The 24360-nt window shown below is 37.6% G+C and overlaps 2 protein-coding genes across 2 annotated transcripts in view; both read left to right on the top strand.

The window, feature by feature from the left end:
- LOC106086460 (NEDD4 family-interacting protein 1) overlaps nucleotides 1–24360 on the top strand; it is a 70991-nt gene that overhangs the window by 3547 nt on the left and 43084 nt on the right. The window lies entirely within an intron of this gene.
- LOC106086449 (capping protein inhibiting regulator of actin dynamics) lies at nucleotides 9891–11824 on the top strand. Its single transcript, XM_013251136.2, has one exon. It carries the CDS (start codon nucleotides 10162–10164, stop codon nucleotides 11656–11658), a length of 1497 nt encoding a protein of 498 aa, XP_013106590.2. The 5' UTR covers nucleotides 9891–10161; the 3' UTR covers nucleotides 11659–11824.

Below are 24360 nucleotides of genomic sequence, written 5' to 3'. Positions count from 1 at the left end.
CCATTAGCCAACGGCACTCCCGCTTTTGACCGACCCTGCTTCTTCACAGACGGGTTAAATATTGGGTTGCCCAAAAAGTAATTGCGGATTTTTTAAAAGAAAGTAAATGCATTTTTAATAAATCTTAGAATGAACTTTAATCAAATATACTTTTTTACACTTTTTTTCTAAAGCAAGTTAAAAGTAGCAGCTGATAACTGACAGAAGAAAGAATGCAATTACAGAGTCACAAGCTGTGAAAAAATTTGTCAACGGCGACTATATGAAAAATCCGCAATTACTTTTTGGGTAACCCAATATGAACAAAAATACTTTAAAGGTAACATATAACCTCCTCAAACCTGTGGCATTTGTTGGGCTCAAATTGTTGTAAACACTTGCACTTAGCTCTAAATTCGAATTATGTGAGATGGAGATATGTCAGGATGTGTAAGGAACTCTAGCTCACAAAAAGCATCATTTCAGGCCATAGGAATGTGGTAGACAATGAGATTTCTGATGAGCTAGACACTTATCATTTGAAAGGCATTGTGTTTCGAGAAAAACTAATCGAAGGGTTGATTTATATCATAAAAGTTCGGTCCTACAATCAGATGACCAAGAGCGCTTAGGTTGTAGGGATAGTCTGCATTCATACTAAGCCATGTTGAAATTCCATAGGAATAGGAGAAGGAAAAATGTCTTCTAGTTTCTACCATCCGGATCGATTTAACAAACCCAATAACTGGTTATTGTTTATATCCGCTAATTCAGACAGGCCATCATTTGTCTACGGCCCTTTTCTCAAAGAATAATACTGCATTTACCCAGAGGACAGCCCATAGACTCCATTTCGCCTGTAATGTTAAATATTGTTCCTTGTCTTACAATCTTGTCTGTACTATCTCTGATATCCCAGTGATTTACGTCTAGTTATAGTTATCTACTTCTTAAGCATGTACTGTTTAATGTATCAATTGTAAAACTCGAGGGCATTACTACTGTGCCAGTATCCAATCGCATTTTTCTTTTTCTATGTGTAATTGAAAATGATACCTCATGGTCTGCATTATTGAAAATAGAACATTTAAATACGTGCTAAATTCGGCCGGGCCGAATCTTATATGATTGGTATATATATCCATTTGGAGTGTTTTGGGTGGCCCCCAAGGCACCGCCAGCTTTAATAAGTATACCAAATTTCTATTTTTGAGTTATTATAAACAAACAAAATTTAGCGTATATCTCCCAACCCATCTCCGAGATCTGGCGTTTTCGAAAAACCACGTTTGAGCTACATATTGCTAGGGTCGGTATATATGTGTGGTTCAGGGGGAGTGTATGAGATGAGACCCCATTTCGCCATAATCCACCCACCTGCCTAGTTTGAGCGGTATGTGGGGTAGGGCGGCCACCCATGCACTTAGCCCTGAAAAAATGTCAGTATCGTGCTCTAATGTTAAATTCCTTTTGTTTGAACAGCATTTGCAATTGGTTCAGGGAGAGTTTATGGGGTGAGACTACCCCCAAACACTTGGCCTTAAAATTGGATATCATATTCGTTTTCTACTATCAAATTCCTTTTATTTATTGCCTTAGTAGGCAAACATCACCGGTTTGAAAGGAGTTTAGAGGGCGGAACCTGAAATAATATCAGCATGGTGCTAGAGCACGATTTTGTTTGGCTCTATAATGTCAAGCATTTTGAAAGTGCCTATCAATATATTCAGGGAAAGGGGTCCCCTTCAGATCCACACTAATTTTTGTTTGTTTTGATTATCTACTTTCAAAATCATATTTCAAAGCTACCACTTGGGATAGCACATTTTTAAAGATCCGCAGGTTCTCCAGTATCTATCGCAATTTGAGGGTAAAAAGTGTACTCTACTACTAAAGACCTTTTATTACAGTCCTATTCTATCCTGATCGGCCTTCATATATTATTTTTAATTCCTTTTTTTTTGGATAAAATAGGGGGAGGGGATTGCCCTCTGACACATCCTTTCATTTGAGTACAATATATTTTCGGTCGTTCTACATGACAGTTTGGTGTTATTTTTATCGAGAGGAGAGGGTCGCTCCCCCCGACGCTAAGACCCAAAAGTCAATTCATTTCAGTCATTTATTGTTGCGATATACATGTCCTGCTGAATGGCTGGACGTGACCCAGATTCTTGAATCATTATCAACATTAGATTCAAACTCTACTGACATAGACCTTTCTTTTAATTCACATATTATCCCGCTCGAACTACACGTCCTATTGAAGGGTATTTAGTGGGTGGGCCGGTCCCAGACTCTATCCCAATATAGTCCCAAAGACCTTTCATTTGATACCCATTTTGTGACGTTGGACATTCATGCCCGTTTAAGGGGTTTTGGGGTTGGGGAGGCCCCGTAGACACCTTAGACCAAATTCTTATAACAGATGTGTAGTCAACTTCCAAACACCTCTCATTTCATATCTATATTGTCCCAATTGGTAAATAAGCTGGAGGATTTTGGGGGATGGGGTGGCGCTTTAGATACCAAGGAATTTTTATATCAGATTCTTACTCTACTTTTAAATACCTTTCATTTGATATCCATATTGTCTCAATTGGTAAATGTGGCCTGCTGAGGCGTTTTGGGGGGTGGGGAGGCCCCTTAGGCACCAAGGAATACATTTTTATGTCAGATTTGTACTATAGTTTTTAAATACTTTTCATTTGATACCCATATTGCCCAAATCGGTGAAAGAGCCCTGTTGGACGGTTTTTTTTGGGGGTGGGAGACCCCCGGACATATTGGGCGAAATTTGTATACCAAGTTCGTACTCTACTCTTAAATACCTTTCGTTTGACACCCATATTGTTCCAATCGGTAAACATGTCCGTGCGGTGGTGTTTTCGGGGGTGGGAAGGCCCCTCAGACACCAAGGAATACATTTTTATTTCAGATTTGTACTCTGCTTTTTTTACTTTTCATTTGATACCCATATTGCCCAAAGCGGTGAAAGAGTCCTGTTGGGGGGTTTTTTGGGGGTGGGGGACCCCCCGAACACTTTGGGCAAAATTTGTATACCAAGTTCGTACTCTACTCTTAAATACCTTTCATTTGATAGCCATATTGTCCCAATCGGGATGGAGCGTCCCCCAGGTTATTTGACCCAAAAATTTTATATCGATTTCGTGTTTTTGGGGTACCATAAGGTGGCATACACGATCTGGCGTTTTTGAAAATTGAGATATGGGGGAGGGTCCGCCCAAAGTGCAAAGTTTCAAGCGGCAAGCTTTACTCCTTCGCAAGTTAGCGTGCTTTCGACAGACAGACGGAAGGACGGATAGGTGGACGGACATGGTTTGATCGACTTAAAATGTCATGACGATCCAGAACTTTATGAGGTCTAAGACGAATATTTCGAGGAGTTATAAACAGAATGACGAAATTAGTATATCCCCATCCTATGGTGGAGAGTATAAAAACTGTTAATGTTAAGTAAAATCAGCTAAAGTGGGTTTTCTATGAAATCATGCAGTCAGTCACGTCAGTGATCTAAATAGTAATGGTCGTTGTTTAATTGATGTCATTTCACAACACATGTCCACATACATTTGCGTATAATAGATTGGGTCCTTTGCATTGCCAATAAAGAAAATACTGTGCTATACGTATTTTAAAAGCGAACGATTACTCGCCATCTTTGCTTACATGTAAAATGTAACAAAATACACAAAATATATGAAAATTTAATTAGTATAGTACCACGAACTGCAATATATCTATAGTTTAGGGGCTATATAAATCTGAATGGCTAATGTGATTTTTTTTTATTAAAAACACTTACGATTTTTTTTTTTATTTCTTACGTAAGCATTTTTGTTACTTACCTTAATAAACGCACAAGATTCAAATTTGAATACAATTACTACTATATCAAAAGACGAAATTTTTTCCCTACCTTAATATACGAACAAGTATTTTTGTAATTAGCATGTTTGCCTACCACAAGCTTGTACCGGTAAATTCCTCAATTCAAAGTGATGCTAAAAACAAAACAATATATTTTCTCTACAGTCAAGTTCTTTGTGTAAAATATAGAAGTTGTATAAATAATTATTTTTATTCCTGCTAAGAATGAGGTCGGGATAGCGAGTTTACGCAAATGTTTCTTGTTATTTAAAATTATATTTTTGTATGACATAGGTACCAATATTGTTATAATTAAAAAACAACTTATGGTTCATGAATACCTAATCAAATACACAGTAAAAATTCACACCAACCATAATATAGCATATTTGTTAAGCTCTTTTTTATTTAAAAATATAAAGTCGACAAATAATATTTTCTTTTAATATTTATACAAAGTTGGCTAGAGTAAAAAAAATTCCTTAGGTTTCCCTTGGGTTTGTATGCAACTTTTATAAATTTTTTTTTACCCAATTTCGTTGTTTAAACTTTTTCTAATAGGGTTGTATACTCGCAACACCATAGTCAGGGAATGGTTGGTGATATACACGTCAACGCTACAATCCGTTGCCAAATGATTTGGATCTTTGGATTTGCTCACACTTAGGCTAGTGTTGGGTCTCCCCAGCATCCACAGATTACCCATGGACGCTGGACTCGTCTGTCGCTACTGCAGTACCACATTGGACTAACATCGTCACAAAATAGGCTGTCACTCTAAACTAGGCCAGTGTTGACTTTTTTGATAGGTCTTACCAAATTTTCTCTATAATATAAAAGGTCTATTCGCGTACTTTTGCAGTAAAATTTTGCCAGTAAAAATAAGCAGGAGAGTAAGAGCTGCCTTTACGCCCTTTTGCTATATATGGTTGCCCAAAAAGTAATTGCGGATTTTTTAAAAGAAAGTAAATTCATTTTTAATAAAACTTAGAATGAACTTTAATCCAATATACTTTTTTACACTTTTTTTCTAAAGCAAGCTAAAAGTAACAGCTGATAACTGACAGAAGAAAGAATGCAATTACAGAGTCACAAGCTGTAAAAAAAATTGTCAACGCCGACTATATGAAATATCCGCAATTACTTTTTGGGCAACCCAATAATTAAATTAAACAGCTGGTATTCATAAAACAGCTGTTCAATGCTGCAAATTTCTGCCGGGAAAAAACCAACAGCAGACTTAAAATATTGTTCGCTCTCACGCACTTTCCCGCTCTCTTCTTTTGGCAAATGAAGAACGCGAACGCAGAGCTACTAGATTTGCCGATTTATCGGCATTTTGCTAATCTTTCACTCCAAAAATGCGAAAGGCCGATTTTCCAATTTTTGCCCTAAAAATGCCGATTTTTTTTTAAATTTTAATTTTTTTGCAATAGTTTTTCACACTTTTTAGCCCTGTGATATTGCGACCAATCTGAATAGCCAAACATTATATTGCATCGTTTGGGTCAGTGTTATTGTCAACACGCATACATTTAAGCTATGCAAATTCTAGACGTCATGATATGATTGCAATCTATGCAAAAGCTAAAGACACTCAAAAATTGCAAGTCGATCTATGCAAATTCTGGAAGTCATGAAATGATTGCAATACCCAATCTATGCAAAAGCTAAAGCCCTTCAATAGTTGCGATCTTATTATTGCGGACAGTATTAAGCAATTTTATTAAACAAAACGCTATGAATGATGAGATTTACTTAACAGATTTTATGGACACAAACAACTACTTGCAATTCAATGAAATTTATCTAGGCTTATACACCAAAGAGATTATTGCGGAATTAACGCTTCATAAATCGGAATTAAATATTATTATAAACTCTTGAAACAGAATCTGCAAATCAATTATTGCAGCGTTTTGATTTAAATAACATGCCGTTAAAATTTTTAAAACTGATTGATACTTATATAATATTTGAGAAAAAAATATCACTATTGACGATATATTGAAAGAATTCCCACATTTTACAAGTCAAGAGGAGAAACTATTAATTGATTCAGAGTTCAAAGAGTTACATTTCATACATTTTAAAGAAATGTTTAAAGATTGCAAAATAAATTTAAAAAGCTTTTGGAAGAAAATTTCGGAATAAACGTGGAAATACAACACCAGCTTTTACAACATTGTGTTAATTTGTCCAATAAGCAATGATTCTTCCTCATTCCACAGCAAATGTAGAGTGAATTTTTAGTCAAGTAAATTTAAACAAAACAAAAATAAGATCCTCTCTGGAAGAAATTCTATATTCAAAAGATTTTTTAAAATATACCCAGCAATAACTCTCATTACCAAATAACCAGAAAAACTAATAACTACATAGTTTTAGGCGTCATTCCTAATTACTTTTACATGGCGATGTCCTAGGCGCACAAGCACACTAATAGTTCAAAAATAAGTACTTACGCTTTAGCATACAAGTTGTCAAAAAATAATGATGTAATCTTACTTAAACGTTACAAATAAATAACTACATAGACTCAAACATGTTCGCGCCATTCCCCACCAGCACGTTCTCAATGCTCAGTTTTATTGAAGAAGACAACCAGAACCTTCCGTTTTCAAAGCAGACGCTCTACGCATTCATCCACATTACTATTGTTTGATTAATACACTATTTTCTACGTTCAATATTAGCTAACAACACAAAAGCAAACTTTAATTCATGGCCATCTTTGATGAATAGGCATAATATTCTAAAACATGGGAGTGATTTTAGTAGTTTTAGTGTGGCACAGAGCGTACATCAGAAGATTTACAATACAAAGGTCGGGACCTTCGAATCACGGGCCAGCAAAATGATTTTTAAATTTTTTATTTTATTAATTGTTTTATTTGAAAATTTTCCAATATTTCGATTACCGCCGGTAATCTTTATCAGGGAATGGATAACTAAAAAGATTATAGTAACATAAAACAGAATTTAACAAGAGCACAGAAACAAAATATGAATTTGATTAAAATTTAACGTTTGATAACAAAAATTACATTTTAAAACAAGTGAATGTAATTTCTGTTTTCAAACGTTAAATTTAAATCAAATTCATATTTTGTTTCTGTGCTCTTGTTAAATTCAGTTTTATGTTACTATAATCTTTTTAGTTATCCATTCCCTGATGAAGATTACCGGCGGTAATCGAAATATTGGAAAATTTTAAAATAAAACAATAAAAAAGCACCGACATCTGTTTTTAATAATTGTACATGACCTCAAGCCGAACTATCCACGAAATTATAATCAAAAAAGGTCAACAATACATAATATAATATTTTTTATTTCTTCAAAATTACGCCCACATCATGCAGAATTCTCAAGGGATTTGTGGGGAGGTAGAAAAAGTGAAAAATATTTTTTATATTAATAACGCCACAGTATTTCCCTCCTAGTGCTACTAAGTGGTGTCGCTTTGCGGCAAACCATTCGCACTCGCCAATAAAATGGAGGTCCCTTATCGAATCGAATCTGTATTAAAATCTTACATATTTCAACATATGTTTATGTTGATCTTCAGAAATATTGCTTATTTTGCACTATGAATGAGTTTGCAATCTAATCAAATAAAAAGCTGATTTAAAATGTAAGAAAATTGGTCTTACGTTACCCCAAATGAAATTTAAAGTTGCTTTTTGTTATTGTTTTTCTTTCTATACTAAAGACTGAATAAATTTAAATGATTTTTTTTTAACTATGTGTTTTATTGCTTAAAAAAAGACCCGAATTATTAAAATGGGGTGCCGAAAAAGCCAATTTTTTTCCGAAGTACAGCATAGAAAAGACACTGCAACCTCATAAACAGTAGCTCAAATATTACCGTATATTCCTGATTTTGTTGCTAATAGCTTCTGATACACTCTCATTGGCAAGAACTGTGTGGTCAATTTTTATGGCCCATGAAACAGCTTTTGAAGCATTCATAAAGCAAGGTTTAGAATGGGAGGTAATTAAAAACGGTTTGCATAGAAAACACTTCCAATAATAAAAATATTTTTATAGATATATGCTTTGGAGTTTTGATGTATATACATCGAAATATATAGTCCCCATTGCGATTCATCTCTCGATTTAACATATAATCACCGTTTACACTGCTCATTAAATCCGAATTTAAAGCTCTCGTCAGCTGATGATAGAGCCATTAAATCCGGATTTAAAGAGCAGTGTAAACGGGGCTTTAGCTCAGAAAATGTCTATTTTTTAACTTCAAGTGATATAAATTTGGAACGGTGACTTGCTCCATCAAGTCACTCATTTATGTCCTACACCACCACTGTGGTACAGGGTATTATAACTTAGTGCATTTGTTTGTAACACCCAGAATGAAGAGAGATAGACCCATTGATAAGCATACCGATCGACTCAGAATCACTTTCTGGTTCGATTTCTGTTTGTCCATGTCAATTTGTGCACAAACTACAGTTCGCAATTTTCATCCGATTGTTTTAAAATTCTTTAGAGGCATGTTTTCGCCCTAGAGACGAAGCCTTGGATTGAAATTTGAAAAAATTGGTTCAGATTTGGATATAGCTCCCATATAAATGTTCGTCCAATTTGGACCAATGTGGCAATAATGTGGTAATTTGTTAACTGATTCTTTCGAAATATGGCAGGAAGGTTTTCTTTTGACTTTCGACATTACTGGCGAGTTTAATAGACATTGGTTCAGATTTAGATATCGCCAGATTTTCACTCCTCGAGCCACTGCAAGCGCAGTGGCCGTTTTTGGCCAATCTTCCCAAAATTTTGTACAACGCTTTCCTCGATAACTACCACAATATCTTAAAAGTTTGTACAAATGTAGATAGAGCTCCCATATATATGTTCGTCCGATTTGGACTAATATTGCAATAATGTCTTCATTTGTTATCTGATTCTTTTGAAATTTGGCAGGAAGGATTTTCTTTTGATTCTCGACATTGCTGGTGAGTTTCATAGACATCGATTCAAATTTAGATAAAGCTGTCATTTATGTATATCGCCCGATTTTCACTTCTAGAGCCACTGTAAGCGCATTTATTGACCAATCTTTCCAAAACTTTCCACAATGCTTTTCTCGGCAATATCTGTCGAGTTTGGTCAAAATCGTTTCAGATTTAGATAATGCTTCCATATATATGTTCGTCCGATTTTGAGAAATATTGCAATAAAGTGCTTATTTGTCAAATGATTCTTTCGAAATTCTGCAGGAAGGATTTTCTCATGACTCTTAATATAACTGATGAATTTCATAGAAATCGCTCAAGGTTTAAATATAGTTGCCATTTATATATATATCGCCAGACTTTCACTCCTAGAGCCACTGCAAGCGCATTTATTGACCAATCTTGCCAAAATTTTCCACAACGCTTTCCTTTACAACTACTACAATATCTGTAGAGTAATCGGTTAAGATTTAGATTGTAGTTTCCAACAACTGTCCCAAGTACGGTCTAAATCGGTCTATATCCTGATATTGCTCCCATATTTTAGCAGAATCCATGGTGGTGCGTTTCCAAGATTCGGTCTGGCCGAATTTAACACGCTTTTACTTGTTTCTATATAGGGGCGAGAAGGTTATGTGTTCGACACATTTTTATGTTCTGAAATTTGATGTAAAATATTCTTCATAAGAAAACCAAAGTTCTAAACTTATGTACATTCATATGTATGTATGTGCAAGCTCATAAAGTCTTGTAATATTAGAACTAATAGCATTTTAAAGTTGATACTTTGAAGAATATTTTTAATACAACGTTAGGTGTTATTGTCTGTGATGTAACCCCTTTCCTCCGTTTACCGCCTCTGTTTGACATTTCGGTTTTGAATCCTACATCGGTTTTCTATACCAATGATTCTCATATGACACAAAGATAATATTGTTATGAAATCCACTAAAGAAAACCTCCCTTCAAGTGACATTTAGCCTCTTAAAAGCACAGCACTAAAACCCGATTACCATGGCAACAAACAAACACGAAATCAATAAGCCCGAAATGAACACACTGGCGCAGTGGAAGAATTTCTAATATTCTTTACAACCTTACAAAAGGACAAAGAGTGATGGCAGGAAAAATACACATTTGGTTTAGTTTAAAATTTCTACAATTAACCTAAATACCAGAGGAGGATACCAAAGGAAGTGGAGAGCTGGCGCAGCTGCAGCAAATGAATGCGAAGAAGTTTTGTCGAGGAGTTATTTCCAAAGCCATCGTCGTTTGAAGTTAGCCAGCCAGATAGATTGTGAATAGGTCCAAAATGACGACAAAAAGACGTTATTCGCTAAGCGAAACGCGTATAGAGGAACACCTCAAGCTATTGGAGGAACTGGATACACTACCATTGGTAGATAGTTGCTGTGATATTTGCCATTGTGATTGTTACAGTAGTCATCGCAGTGAAGTAGTGGAGGAGAGTACTCACAGTGCCAGTAGGATACAAAAAGAACGGAAAAGTGTATCGTGCTTGAACGACGAAGTCGAAGGGAAAAAAATTGCCAAGAAAAAAGACAGGGCTTCCAGCAAACCATTAGCAAGTGAGCCATCTTCTAAATCTGCACTGCCAAATGAGAAATCAACAATTCTTAAGCCAAAGCAAGCTCCGAACGAGGGGGAAAATAATTTGCGCAAAAAACGTAAACAAAAGAAACGCTCCAAAAGCGTGTGTTCACGCAGTCAAAGCCAATGCTCCGAACGTCACTACACCAGAGATTGTGAGATTTTACAAGACCTCCTAACATCATTGGATGATTCCCACACACCACCTCTGGAAATCCAGGGTATGTGCAAAGAATCAGCGAAAACCATGAGAACTTCCAAAACTCCGCCACCACCTCCCCCAACTTCCGCCTCAACAAAACAAACAGCATCGTCCACAAAACAAACTGCATCCTCCTCTCATCACTTTGAAAACTCAAAAACTCTAGCTCCCGTAAGGCTGTCCGAGTCCATGGCCAATTTGTGTATAGTTCCCACAATAAGAGACGCCTACCAAAAAGTACCTGCTCACGATAAACGAATTCTAAATCGTATGGCCACAAAACGCAATGAGCAGGCAGTTTCCAAGGAAAATGCTTGGCTGGCTCGCAAATACTGGGAGAACGAGCGTTACGAACGTGAACTTTTGAAATGTGAACAAATGGAGGAGTATAAAAAAGCAGTGCGCGATAAACAATTCCAGGACTATCTACAGACAAAAGCTCGACTCAACGAAATTGCCCAGCGTGATCTGTGCGAGTTACAACGTTTACGCGAATCCCTTCAACAGAAAGATGCTCGCACCAAAAAACGTCTCCAAAATCTACGCATCGAACGCGACATGTCCGTTAATCAGAAGCGTTGTGAAGAGCTCCGCAAAGCCGAGCATGTAAATATCAATCAGGAGGAACTAAATCTAGATGAAATGCTGAAGAAAAGCGAAATATGCCAACGGCTAACAGAGCGACTGAAACGTGCCGATCACATACGCAATGCAATGCTCGATAATTATTTGAAACGTTTGCGATATGGTAACTACATTGAACAATTGCAGCATGAAGAACACTGGCGTGAGCTTCAGCTTAGTGAAAAACTGAAACGCGAGCAATTAAAAGAAGAGATAACACGAAAACGCTGTCGTTCGCAACATTTTGTTGAAGCCAAGCTAAAACACAACGAAGCATTGAGAAAAACCGCTAAACTTTCAAAAAGTCTCCGAGATCTGGTGCGATCATCGGTGACTCCAGAGACTGGTGTGATGCTTTATGGGGGACGATGACGGGGGGCAATGCTGGTTGTGGTGCTGCCGTTGGTCACACAACCAAATTAATATTTGATCGTCGACCGTTTTAAAAACACAACGATTACTACAACTTTGTTTCTTATCATTAAAGTGTTAAATAGATAAATAAAATATATAATAAAATAAAGAGTTGTATGGTACAAAATAATTCAAAACACAAAAGGAAAAATTTTTTTTTGTTGTATTTTTGTAAATATTTAATATAGAGGTTCATTTTTAAGGAAAAAAAACCATTTACCTGCGAACCATATGCAGGCTTATCATTGGGCACGCCCGAATAAAGAACAGATTTTGATAAAGTTGGAAGCAAATGTATAATGTTCGTAAAATAAAAAGAGGTCTCTCCAATCGGTAGATTGTCACCGCTTGGTAAGAGACATGTATATACTGCTTAGATACCGTATAATTGTGGTATTCGCACCGAAAGGTTCTTTGTGTCTTGATACAAGTGGATCCCACTCGAAGTGCAGCACGCCTTAAAGAAATCATGAAGAAGTCAATCCACAGTTATTAGTTTATATTTCAGAGAAAAACACGACAGTTCAATCACAGCATTTATTCATAGCATTTAATGTCATATCCCTGTCGCCTTTTTCGGGAAATAGCTCTTTCAAATATGTATACAGAGATACTTAAGATACTTTACAAAAACGAGTACTTCATGTACTTTCAAAGTTGCCCCGGCCTAGTTTGTATTTACATGTGCTAATGGTACTATACTATGTACATTAGGCCCGGTCGTTTTTTTAAATCATATAGCAAACACGTAAGCTACATACAATTCAAAGAAGTTTCTCCGAAGAAACCATGTATCTAATATAAAATCCTAATCCGCGCCTCTCGACTTCAAATTGTTAAACCCACCACCATAGGATGGTGATGTCATTCCACCATAGGATGGTCTATTCATTCCATTTGTAACACCTCGAAATATTGATCTGCGACCCAATAAAGTATATATATATTCTGGATGGTTTCGACATTCTCAGTCGATCTAGCCATGTCCGTCTGTCGAAATCACGATAGCGATCGAACGCGTATAGCTAGCCGCTTGAAATTTTCCATTGTTAATGTATTTTTTTACAATTGATGTAGGTCGTTGAGGGGTTGCAAATGGGCCATATCGGTTCAGATTTGGATATAGCTTCCTTAAAAGGCGATCTCCCGATTTGACTTCTTGACCGATTTGGCTGAAATTTGGCATGTAGTGTTCTGTTATGATTTCCAACAACTGGGTCAAGTACATGCCGAATCGATCTGATATAGCTCCAATATAAACCGATCTTCCGATTTGACTTTTTGAGCACATACAAACAGCATTTTACTTGTTTTTCCTGTTCTTCTTCAGGTCGCATTTGTTGTTCGATTATCAAAATCGGCTCAGATCTACAAATAGCTCACATCTTTTGAAGCGTCGTCCACCAGGCCACAACACCATATAGCATTATAGGTCCGACAACTGCGGTATATACCCAATGCATGATTATGGGTACTAGAGCAAAATTATTGGTACGAGAGCTTAAATATGTCATAGCAGATGAAATATGCTATATATATATATATATATATATATATATATATATATATATATATATATATATATATATACAGGGTGGCTGATGAATATTGCTACAATGATGAATATTGCTACATTTTTTTTTCGGTGTATGGAATACATTTTTCTTTTATTCATGTTAAATTAAATTATTAAATTAATTATTAAATTATTATTAATTAAATTAATTAATTAAATTAATTATTAAATTATTATTATTAAATAGAAAAAAAGTTATTACATTTTTTTTTGGTAGCGGCTTTCATCAGCCACCCTGTATATATATATATATATATATATACATGCATTGGGTATATACCGCAGTTGTCGGACCTATAATGCTATATGGTGTTGTGGCCTGGTGGACGACGCTTCAAAAGAAGTCCACCTACTGTTCAATACTCAACTGAATCCAAAGGATGGCTTGTTTGTGCATCACAACCGCTCTGGGAACGACACCATCTGATGCACTGAATTAAATGCTACACCTTATGCCTCTGGACATTGTGGCTACCTAAATTGCAGCGACCACTGCCGTGAGGTTAAGGGAGCTTTCTAATTGGTCATGCGACGGCTACGGACACTGTGTTATCCTTTATACAATGTCCGATGTTCCAGGCAGTGTGGATTGCACCCTAACTAAGCCGCTTTATGACAAAAAGTACTGTACCACTATTCCTGATAGAACCGATTGGAACTACGATATCTCTGGTAATAAAATTTACATAGACTTCTATATGTATGGTTCCAAACTAGACAAGCAGGTGGCCTTTGGGGTGTATTCTAAAGATCCAGAACTGGTCATATCGAAAAGGTTACCCGACCACTGCATATCATTATAATGTTATAATGACGATTGGTATAAATATATTCTCAGACATCCAGGCAGCCATTAAATCCCTGGAGATCGTATTTCTGAACACAAAAACCGCCCTCGACTGTGGCAGATCTCCCAACGAGATGATGAGCGGACGAGCTTGCGAGACTAGGAGCTATCTTACACATTTCAGGAAAACTGGAATCTGTGGGTATGCCTCTAGCGACATGTATTATAAGTTTTCAGGACCAGGCCCGAAGGACAACGAACTATAGATGGTCACAAAGAGGGGGCTGTGAGCATTCCAAAACTATGTGGACTAATCTAGACTTGAAGAGGTCTACCGCTTTGCTATTGCAACATTAAATAGAACGTCTTGTGCAAAATTTTGTAAAGATCGGACCAAAATTTTGGCTTCTAGAACTTTAAAAGGCCATATCGGATGATGAACTGATTTTGTTCAAAATCAATAGCTTTCGTCCTTGGACCAAAGAAGTGTCTTGTGCAAAATTTTGCGATAATCAGACAACAAAGGCGACCTGTACCTTGATTACAAGAATATCGAAAGAACAGCAAAACAATTTTAAAGTCGAGATCCGCAGATTAGGATTTTATTTTAGATACATGGTTTCTTCGGATAAACTTCTTTGAATCGTATGTAGTTTAAGTTTTTGCTATACGGTTTTTTTTTATTTTTTTTTTTCATCCATACAAATCGAGCCGGCCTAATGTACAAACTTAACTTTTTTTCTAATCGTTTTTTTGTTTATTTAGGCATGTGTGCTTAACGATTATTTGATTGATTATTTCTTCGAAGAAAATAAAAAAAAAAATATTTTAACAAATAAGTTACAATCGTATGGTTAGGTTAGGCTGGATAGAAAAGAGGGTGCAAATATTTATCCGCCCCATGCCACTATGGACATACACCTAAGCCAGTAATCGGCTTGTTGTGCGCTCTCAAAACTATAAAGTAATCTCTAAAAACAACATTTTAAGTTAGGAATGCCGTGCTACTTACAAAATCCTTAATTGTTTTCAATACCACTCCCCTAAGTTGGTTCATGTCTGGTATTGTGTCTCCACCTAAGTGCCGGTATCTATTAGACGCGAAAGCCAGTCAATGACAAAGGAAATGCTTACATAAGCGAGCTCGTAGTCCTATGTGTCCCGTTATGATACCAATAGCTATACTGACCTCCTTCTTACTCCCTCTCAGTGATAGCCTCGTCTTCTCACGATCTGGATCCCCCACAGGATTTTCGCCGTCCTTGCGACCGTTTCGCTGTTCCACAATGTTACATGCGCATTCGTCGCCCACTCCCTTAACTCGGACTGCGTCGGACCGAAAGGCTTCGGGTTAACCAAGTTTATTGACGGCAGTCCTCTGACCTTCGCCTCCAAATCGTCTACCCTTTCATTTCCCCTTACTCCGTTATGGCCCGGCACCCAAACGATGCGGATTTTGCTATCCTCAGAGAAGGCGTTAATCTCCTTCTTACATGCAAGACTGTTCGTGACCTTACCGTCCTGGTTGTTAATGCAATTTTATTGTCAAATTTACACCACTTTACGCATTCCGTGATCGCCCGGATCTCCGCCTGCAGAACCGTATCATGGTCAGGCAGTCTACAACAGGCCTCAGTCCCGGGATTCTCAATGTAGACCCCTAGGCCCACCCTGTCCTATAGCTTTGATCCATCCGTGTAACATGATCTTCCTGATGGCAATACTAGGATTCCGTTAATCCAAGACTGTACAGCAGCAGTGCCTTGACACTCGACTTCAAGGTTCATCTCGGGTATCCGATCGGAAACCTCTTCCCTTCCTTCCAGGTTTCCTATCATCGCCTCGATTATGCCGCGATGGTATGAGCTGCTCCCAATCGTATGGTGAATCATATAAAAAAAGGGGTTGTCCGTATGGCTTGGCTCAGATCAGAACCTAAATTTTATTATTCGCGTTGATTGTTTGACGCCAAAATCCTTTGATAGACTGTTAAATAACAACAATTTCGTGGGTTTTGTATTTCTTAGGGCGCTATTACACGGCATGTAGTTGCTTTTACACCTGTATGGAACAAGTGCAAACTTCTCACATATCAATGAGTGCAGTCCGATGAAAGTTTAAGCTTAATGATAAGGGGAGGGAAAACCACTGCTGAAAATGTTTTCTGATGGTCTCGCCAGGATTCGAACCCAGGCGTATATCGTCATAGGCGGACATGCTAACCTCTGCGCTACGGTGGCCTCTATTTTCGTATGACATAATCTAAAAATGTGAGCAAATCTGATTTTTTTATGCGTAAAAATTGTTAAGTTGTGAGAAAGGTGGTAAAATCATAGAGTTGTGAAACAATTTAATTTGAGGTTGCTTTCATTCGACTGACGACAAAAACAGCTGATTTCTTTATGTTTTTGTCAGAAGGAATAGAGCACGCTCTAATCGAAACAAATTACATGTGCTATTTTTTAAAAGTGATTTTCATATATTAGTTTCGTTTGTAGCACACGATATGTACAACTCAACATGTACTAAATTTGACATGTCATAACACAACATGCCGAGTAATAGAGCCTTAAAATGTCTGAGTGCCGTTCTTGCTTTGCCACCTGAATCTCATTAATGCTTATGGGGGTTTCCCCCTGTTGTAAATGGAATGTTAACTTTGTATTTTTTGTACACCTTAGTCCATCAAATCAGTAAATATTATTAAAAACCTGACTAATGGAATGAAATACAGTGATCAGAATATGACGACAATCATAGCTGGTTTGCGCTAATTATTGTTTACTATCAAGTATGTTATGTTTTAGAATATTAAAAGGAACTACAAACTCGTACTACATACTCGTACTATATACTTGTACTATTGGGTTGCCCAAAAAGTAATTGCGGATTTTTTAAAAGAAAGTTAATGCATTTTTAATAAAACTTAGAATGAACTTTAATCAAATATATAATTGCCATTTTGTTCGATAACCTTTTGCCATCTTCCTGGCAAATTTAGTATTCCACGCTCATAGAACTTCTGGCCTTTATCTGCAAAAAACTGAACCAAGTGCGATTTTATAGCCTCATCATTGCCGAAAGTTTTACCATTTAAGGAGCTCTGCAAAGATCGAAATAAATGGTAGTCTGATGGTGCAAGGTCAGGGCTGTATGATGGATGCATCAAAAGTTCCCAGCCAAGCTCACTCAGTTTTTGGCGAGTGACCAAAGATGTGTGCGGTGTAGCGTTGTCCTGGTGGAATATGACACCTTTACGATTGACCAATTCTGGTCGCTTCTCCTTGATGGCTGTATTCAATTTGTCCAATTGTTGACAGTAAACATCCGAATTAATCGTTTGGTTCCTTGGAAGCAGCTCAAAATATACCACACCCTTCCAATCCCACCAAACAGACAGCATAACCTTCTTTTGGTGGATATCAGCCTTTGAAGTGGTTTGAGCTGGTTCACCATGCTAGGACCATGATCGTTTTCGACTAACGTTGTTATAAACAATCCATTTTTCATCTCCAGTTATGATTCGTTTTAAAAACGGATCGAATTCATTGCGTTTAAGGTGCATATCACAAGCGTTGATTCGGTTTGTTAAATGAATTTCTTTCAATACATGTGGTACCCAAATATCAAGCTTTTTCACCAGTCCAAGACTTTTTATGTGATAATGAACAGTTGATTTTGGTATATTTAACTTCTCTCCTATCTCACGCTCAGTTACATGACGATCCAATTCGATTAATGTTTTGATTTGGTCATCATCAACTTCATTTGGCCGACCTGAAAAATCCGCAATTACTTTTTGGGCAACCCAATACATACCATTCGCCGCTGTTTGGACTACGCTTACTGCATACATAGATTCATTGAAAGAACACTAAAACGTCGACATATGTGAAACTTTACCGCCCTCCTGCTACTTGCCTAGCTTAAATCAAATAATTTGTGTCGCGATGTAATTAAAGTCGACGGTTATTTTTCCACGGAAACAAAAATCATGTACAAAATAGAATGTCTCACATTTTTTTCCACAATTTTTTGACGTTATCATTTCATTTATTATCGGTGACTGTGGCTTATTTATGGATGATTAAAATGCAATTTGTTTTTGCAAATATTGTATTTCGTCTTTCTTAAATATATATATGTCAAACGTAGGGTGTACTGAAAAAAGAGTAACAAGTATTTGTATTCCATTATATTGTTAAAGTGCTGCAGATGACGCCAAAGAGACAATTTTGAATAAAAATCAAAATTCTATGAACTTTTTTAACATACAAATCAAATAATGCCAACATTTCTATAGAAATCGAATGTTGATTAAATATATTGTTGCACCAAATTGGAGTTTTTGATTGCGTCGGATGGCGAGCTTTTGCTTTCAGACTAGTAATATTGATACTAGTTTTTTTTGTCATCACCTCCACCGCTTCTAGATTGCCTGCCTCACTTTGTTAAATAGGTAGTATACAGCTCCTTGTTTCGAATATGGATATGAATACTACATGTCTCTGGTTTCTATTGGATTCATCCAGTCTACCAATCGGTGTTTTTAAAATTGTGATTCCAATCTTCCAGTCCGGTGGCGGGCAAATACACACACTGGAAATAGGTTAGATTAGGTTTAAGTGGCAGTCAGCCATCGGACTCACATAGACGTTTTCGTCCATTGTGATACCACAGGAACAGAAGAAGGAAGAAACCTTCTAGTTCCTACCGTTGAATCATCCAGAACGTTTTAAAAAGCCCAATAACTTGCGAATTTTCACATCCGCTAAATCAGACAAGTTCTCAAAGAAATGAGAACCTAAAGTGGAACTCCTTCTGACTGTTAGTACAGGACACACACACACAGAAGGTGAGACTATAGTCTCTTCTTCTTCGATGTTCCCACAGTTTCTGGAAAAGTTGTTGCTGGCAACCTTCAGTCTGTCAGCATGTTTTCCGATTAGACAGTGACCTGTCATGACGGACACAATGATTGAGACGTCTGTTCTAGCCAATGACAGCAAAGCAGTAGACCTTCTCAAGTCTAGATTAGGGCACATAGTTTTGGAATGCTCACACCCCCTCTTTGTGACCATCTATCATTTGTTGCGCCTCGGGCCTGGTCCTGACAACTTAGCTTACGTGTAGCTAGAGACATACCCACAGATTCCAATTTCCCTGGAATGTGTAGGATAGTTCCAGTCTCGCAAGCTTGTCCACTTTACAATTCCCTGAGATATCTCTGTGGCCCGGCACTCAGAACAGGTGAATTTTGAACTGTTCTGCCATCTCGTTGAGAGATCTGCGACAGTCGATGGCGGTTTTTGTGTTTAGAAATATGTTCTCCAGGAAGACGTCCACCTATCATTCATTGTCCTTCGGGCCGGATCCTGAAAACTAAGCTTACATGTCGGTAGAGGCATACCCACAGATTCCAGTTTCACTGGAACGTGTAAGGTAGTTCCTAGTCTCAAAAACTCGTCTGCTTTACAATTCAAGTGAAATTTGAACTGTTCAGCCATCTCGTTGAGAGATCTGCGAGAGTCGAGGGCGGTTTTTATATTTAGCAATACGTTCTCTAGGGATTTCATGACTGCCTGGCTGTCTGAGAAGATATTTATGCCAATCGTAGTTAGGACATTATATCTTAGCCATTCCACCACTTTCTTAATTGCAACGATCTCCGCTTGATACACACTGTAGTGGTCGGGTAACCTCTTCGATATGACCAGTTCTAGATCTTTAGAGTACAGCTCAAAGCCCACCTGGTCGTCTAGTTTGGAGCCATCCGTATAGAAGCATATGTAACTTCTATCACCGGGGGTATCGTAGTTCCAATCGGTTCTATCAGGAATAGTGGAATAGGAAAAGCTCACCCTACCTGAGGGTGTAATCCGCACTGCCTGAAACATCGGACATTGTATCAAGGATAACACAGTTTCCGTAGTCGCCACATGCCCAAAGAGAAAGCTCCCTAAGCCTCACAGCAGTGGTCGCAGCAATTTGTCCAGAGGAATTAGATGTAGCATTAAATTCAATGTATCAGATGGTGTCGTCCTCAGTGCGGCTGTGATGAACAAACAAGCCATCCTTTGGATCCGGTTGAGTATTGAACAGTAGGTGGACTTTTGAAGCGCCGTCCACCAGGCCACAACACCATATAGCATTATAGGTCTGACAACTGCAGTATATACCCAATGCATGACAAGCGGTCTAGATCCCCAACTTTTGCCAATGGCTCTCTTGCCGGTGTATAGAGCAAGAGTGGCTTTTCTTGCCCTTTCCAAAATGTTGGATTTGGATTTAAATTTCCTGTCCAGTAAAATGCCCAGGTATTTTGCGCTTTATATAGCTGGAATATTCTCTCCACCCAAGGATACAGGTTCCACTGTAGGAAACTTATATCTCCCGCTGAAAAGAACTACTTCTGTCTTGTACGGATTTATACCTAGACCACTTTCGGTAGCCCACTTTGCTGTTGCATGTAGAGCTTCCTGAAATATTATATCTCTTAGAGTGCTGGGAAACTTCCCCTAACGGCAATTGCCACGTCATAAGCATACGCGACCACTTTTACGCCTTTCCTTCCAGAGACAATAATATATTGTTAATGGCCTTGAGATGTTCCTCCGCTGACCCATCTTTTTAGATCCACAGATCCAAAGCCTGCCATTATGCATATTTTAGTAAGTATTAAGTTATTAATAAATTTTCTTACTGTAGAGTTGATGCCTAGAAACTCCCAACTTCTTTATGATTCACGTCGGTTTTTCATTATTGAAAGCACCTCCAATGTCAAGAAGTGCTACCATTGTATATTCCTTGACAGCGCGAGAACCCTCTATGTAACCGACTAGGTCGTGAAGGGCTGTTTCAGTGGATTTGCCTTTACTATATGCATGCTGCTGCTGCGACAGGCGATCTCCAGGTATCTTTGCCCTAAGATATGTTTTTATCAACCTCTAAAGAGTCTTCAGCATAAAGGATGACAGACTTATAGGACGAAAATCGTTCGCCTTCGTGTGGTAGGGTTTTCCTGCTTTCGGTCAAACTATAAACAAGAAAAATATGCAAAACAAGTTTCGATTTACATCATTCCATCCACCGGTATTTGTTGGTGTTTAATATGCTTATTCGATTAATATCCTTATTTGATATGGCGGTACTATATCTAATGTCCATATCGTTATGAGTTTGAATCGTGACTGCCTTCGTAGTAGCCCTTAGTGATGATAAACAAGTAAAAGCGTACTAAGTTCGGCCGGGCCGAATCTTACATACCCTCCACCATAGATAGCATTTGTCGAGTTCTTCTCCCGGCATCTCTTCTTAGGCAAAAAAGGATATAAGAAAAGATTTGCCCTGCTATTAGAGCGATATGAAGATATGGTCCGGTATAAAATTTCAGCCAATTCGAATAAGAATTGCGCCCTTTGGGGGCTCAAGAAGTAAAATAGAGAGATCGATTTATATGGGAGCTGTATCGGGCTATAGACCGATTCAGACCGTAATAAACACGTATGTTGATGGTCATGAGAAATCCGTCGTACGAAATTTCAGGCAAATCGGATAATAATTGCGACCTCTAGAGGCTCAGGAAGTCAAGATCCCTGATCGGTTTATATGGCAGCTATATCAGGTTATGAACCGATTTGAACTTTATTTGGCACAATTGTTGAAAGTAAGAATAAAATACTTCATGCAAATTTTCAACCAAATCGGATAGGAATTGCGCCCTCTAGAAGTTCAAGAAGTCAAATCCCCAGATCTGTTTATATGACAGCTATATCAGGTTATGGACCGATTTGAACAATACTTGGCACAGTTGTTGGATATCATAACAAAACACGCGGTGCAATATTTCATTTCAAGCGGATAAGAATTGCGCACTCTAGAGGCTCAAGAAATCAAGACCCAAGATCGGTTTATATGGCAGCTATATCAGGTTATGGACCGATTTAAACCATGCTTGACACAGTTTTTGGATATCATAACAAAACACTCCGTGCAAAATTTCATTCCAATCGGATAAGAATTGCGCACTCTAGAGGCTCAAGAAGTCAAGACCCAAGATCGGTTTATATGGCAGCCATATCAAAACATGGACTGATATGGCCCATTTACAATACCAACCGACCTACACTAATAAGAAGTATTTGTGCAAAATTTCAAGCGGCTAGCTTTACTCCTTCGGAAGTTAGCGTGCTTTCGACAGACAGACGGACGGACAGACGGACGGACATGGCTAGATCGACATAAAATTTCACGACGATCAAGAATATATATACTTTATGGGGACTCAGACGAATATTTCGAGTAGTTACAATCAGAATGACGAAATTAGTATACCCCCCATCTTATGGTGGAGGGTATAAAAATTGGAGTACCGTCTTCCTTCTGTATAGCCCTTTGGCTATCTAAATATAGGAAAGCTTCGGGCGGTACGTTACCCTTTTGTATAGTGTTTTCTACAATAGATTAGATGAATCCGTATAGTATGGGGCCATAATCGAATTAAATTCAACCGATTGAGTACAACGTACAATATGATTTCTAGTCAATGAATTATAAAGTTGTCTATACGACTTATGTCGGCAATGTTATATAGTTTCTAATTTGACACGTATATTTTCATATTACTTTGAGGTGATCGGTATGTTTATAAGCATACTCTTAGTATATCCCTCTCTAAAGCCTTCATTTTCTCCATGTATGAAGACGATATGTTGAACCAAATTAGGCAACCATAAGTTATTATTGGTCTTAATAGCGCTTTATATAAAAATACTTTCCTACTGGAATCCAGAAATTTTGAGTAGATTAACGATTCATTAAAGAAAAAAGTCCTTCTTGTCTTATCTAATACTTGAGTAATATGGCCATTAAAATATAGGAAATTGTCCAAATGTATCCTAAAATAATTTACTGTCTTGGAAACTTTAAGCTGAGTATTTGTGTCGTTAGATCTGATTCCGAAGGATTTCCAATGTTTCCTGATATTGTCGGTACATTTGTCCGCAGGGGGACGAAATAAAATTGTCTCGCATTTCTCAATATTGATCCTCATATACTAATCTGTCGCATACTTTTCAACCCTATCGTACAATGATTGAAGATTATCACTGATTTTCAAAACTTTTTCGTTCGCATGATGTATCAAAATATCATCGACAAAGAAAATTATACTTTCTGTCTTAGTGAGTAAATCTAGAAGGTAAATATTGAACAGTGTTGGGGCCATTACTGTACCCTGTTGTAGCCCATTAAACAAACTGAATGTTATACTTGTTGCCTCATTCATACAGACTTTGATTTGTTTGTTTGTTAACATATTGTGTAAAATGCATATCATTCCTAAAATCCAGATATTTTCTATATCTAAACAACAAACCCCAGTAAAAAACTTCTTGTTCCAGTTTATACTGGACACCAAGACATTTATCGCATTAATGGTCGAATGTTTGTACTTGAAGCCGAATTGTATGTCACTTATTAAATTTCTTTCAGTACATATCCTGTTCACGATATTATTAAAGCAAATCTCAAAAACCTTGCTAATGTTGGGTAAAAGGCTTATAGGACGAAAATTTTGCGGCTTACAGGACGACAATTTTGCGGATGGTTTGGGTTTTTATCCCAGCCACGCCCCCTGAGGCAAAATAAAAGAACAGACTCAATCGCATTTGAGTGAATTTACAATAATAGACCGGATCCCATATAATCGACCCATATTCTTAAGTTCTACGCACAAGTGTAATATTTAATTGTTTAGTTATCGAAGGATCTCTAAAAATTCTTTACTCCAACGCTTGGTAAATCCCAGGCTTCTATAGGCTTTTAATAATTAGAGATATATGTTTTTTAAATCTAACCGGACCAGCGGTTATACAGGATTCCCAAATCATGAATACTTACTTTACTTAATTTGGCTATGACAGAATATTTGTTCCACTAGCCGAACGTAGAATAGCGTTCCAAGCGCCTCGATCTTCTGCCCTCATTCTAAAATCTCTGACACCAAGTTTCGAGGTGTCTCTCACCACTTGATGTTTCCATCGGGCTTTTGGTCGTCCTGGTTTGGGTGTACCACTGTCATTGCCTTCAAAAGATTTCTTTGCTGGAGCTTCTTTATCCATTCTGACAACATGACCTAGCCAACGCAGCCGTTGTATTTTGATGCGTGTAACTATGCTATCGTCGTCATACAGCTCGTGGTTCATACGTCGCCTATATTCTCCATTATGGCAAACTGGTCCATATATTTTACGAAGAATCTTTCTATCAAATACTCCAAGCACTGTCTCATCTGCTT

The sequence above is a fragment of the Stomoxys calcitrans genome, chromosome 1 (assembly GCF_963082655.1).
Source record: "Stomoxys calcitrans chromosome 1, idStoCalc2.1, whole genome shotgun sequence".
NCBI classification, from domain to species: Eukaryota; Metazoa; Arthropoda; class Insecta; order Diptera; family Muscidae; genus Stomoxys; species Stomoxys calcitrans.
This window is presented reverse-complemented; position numbering and strand designations above follow the sequence as displayed.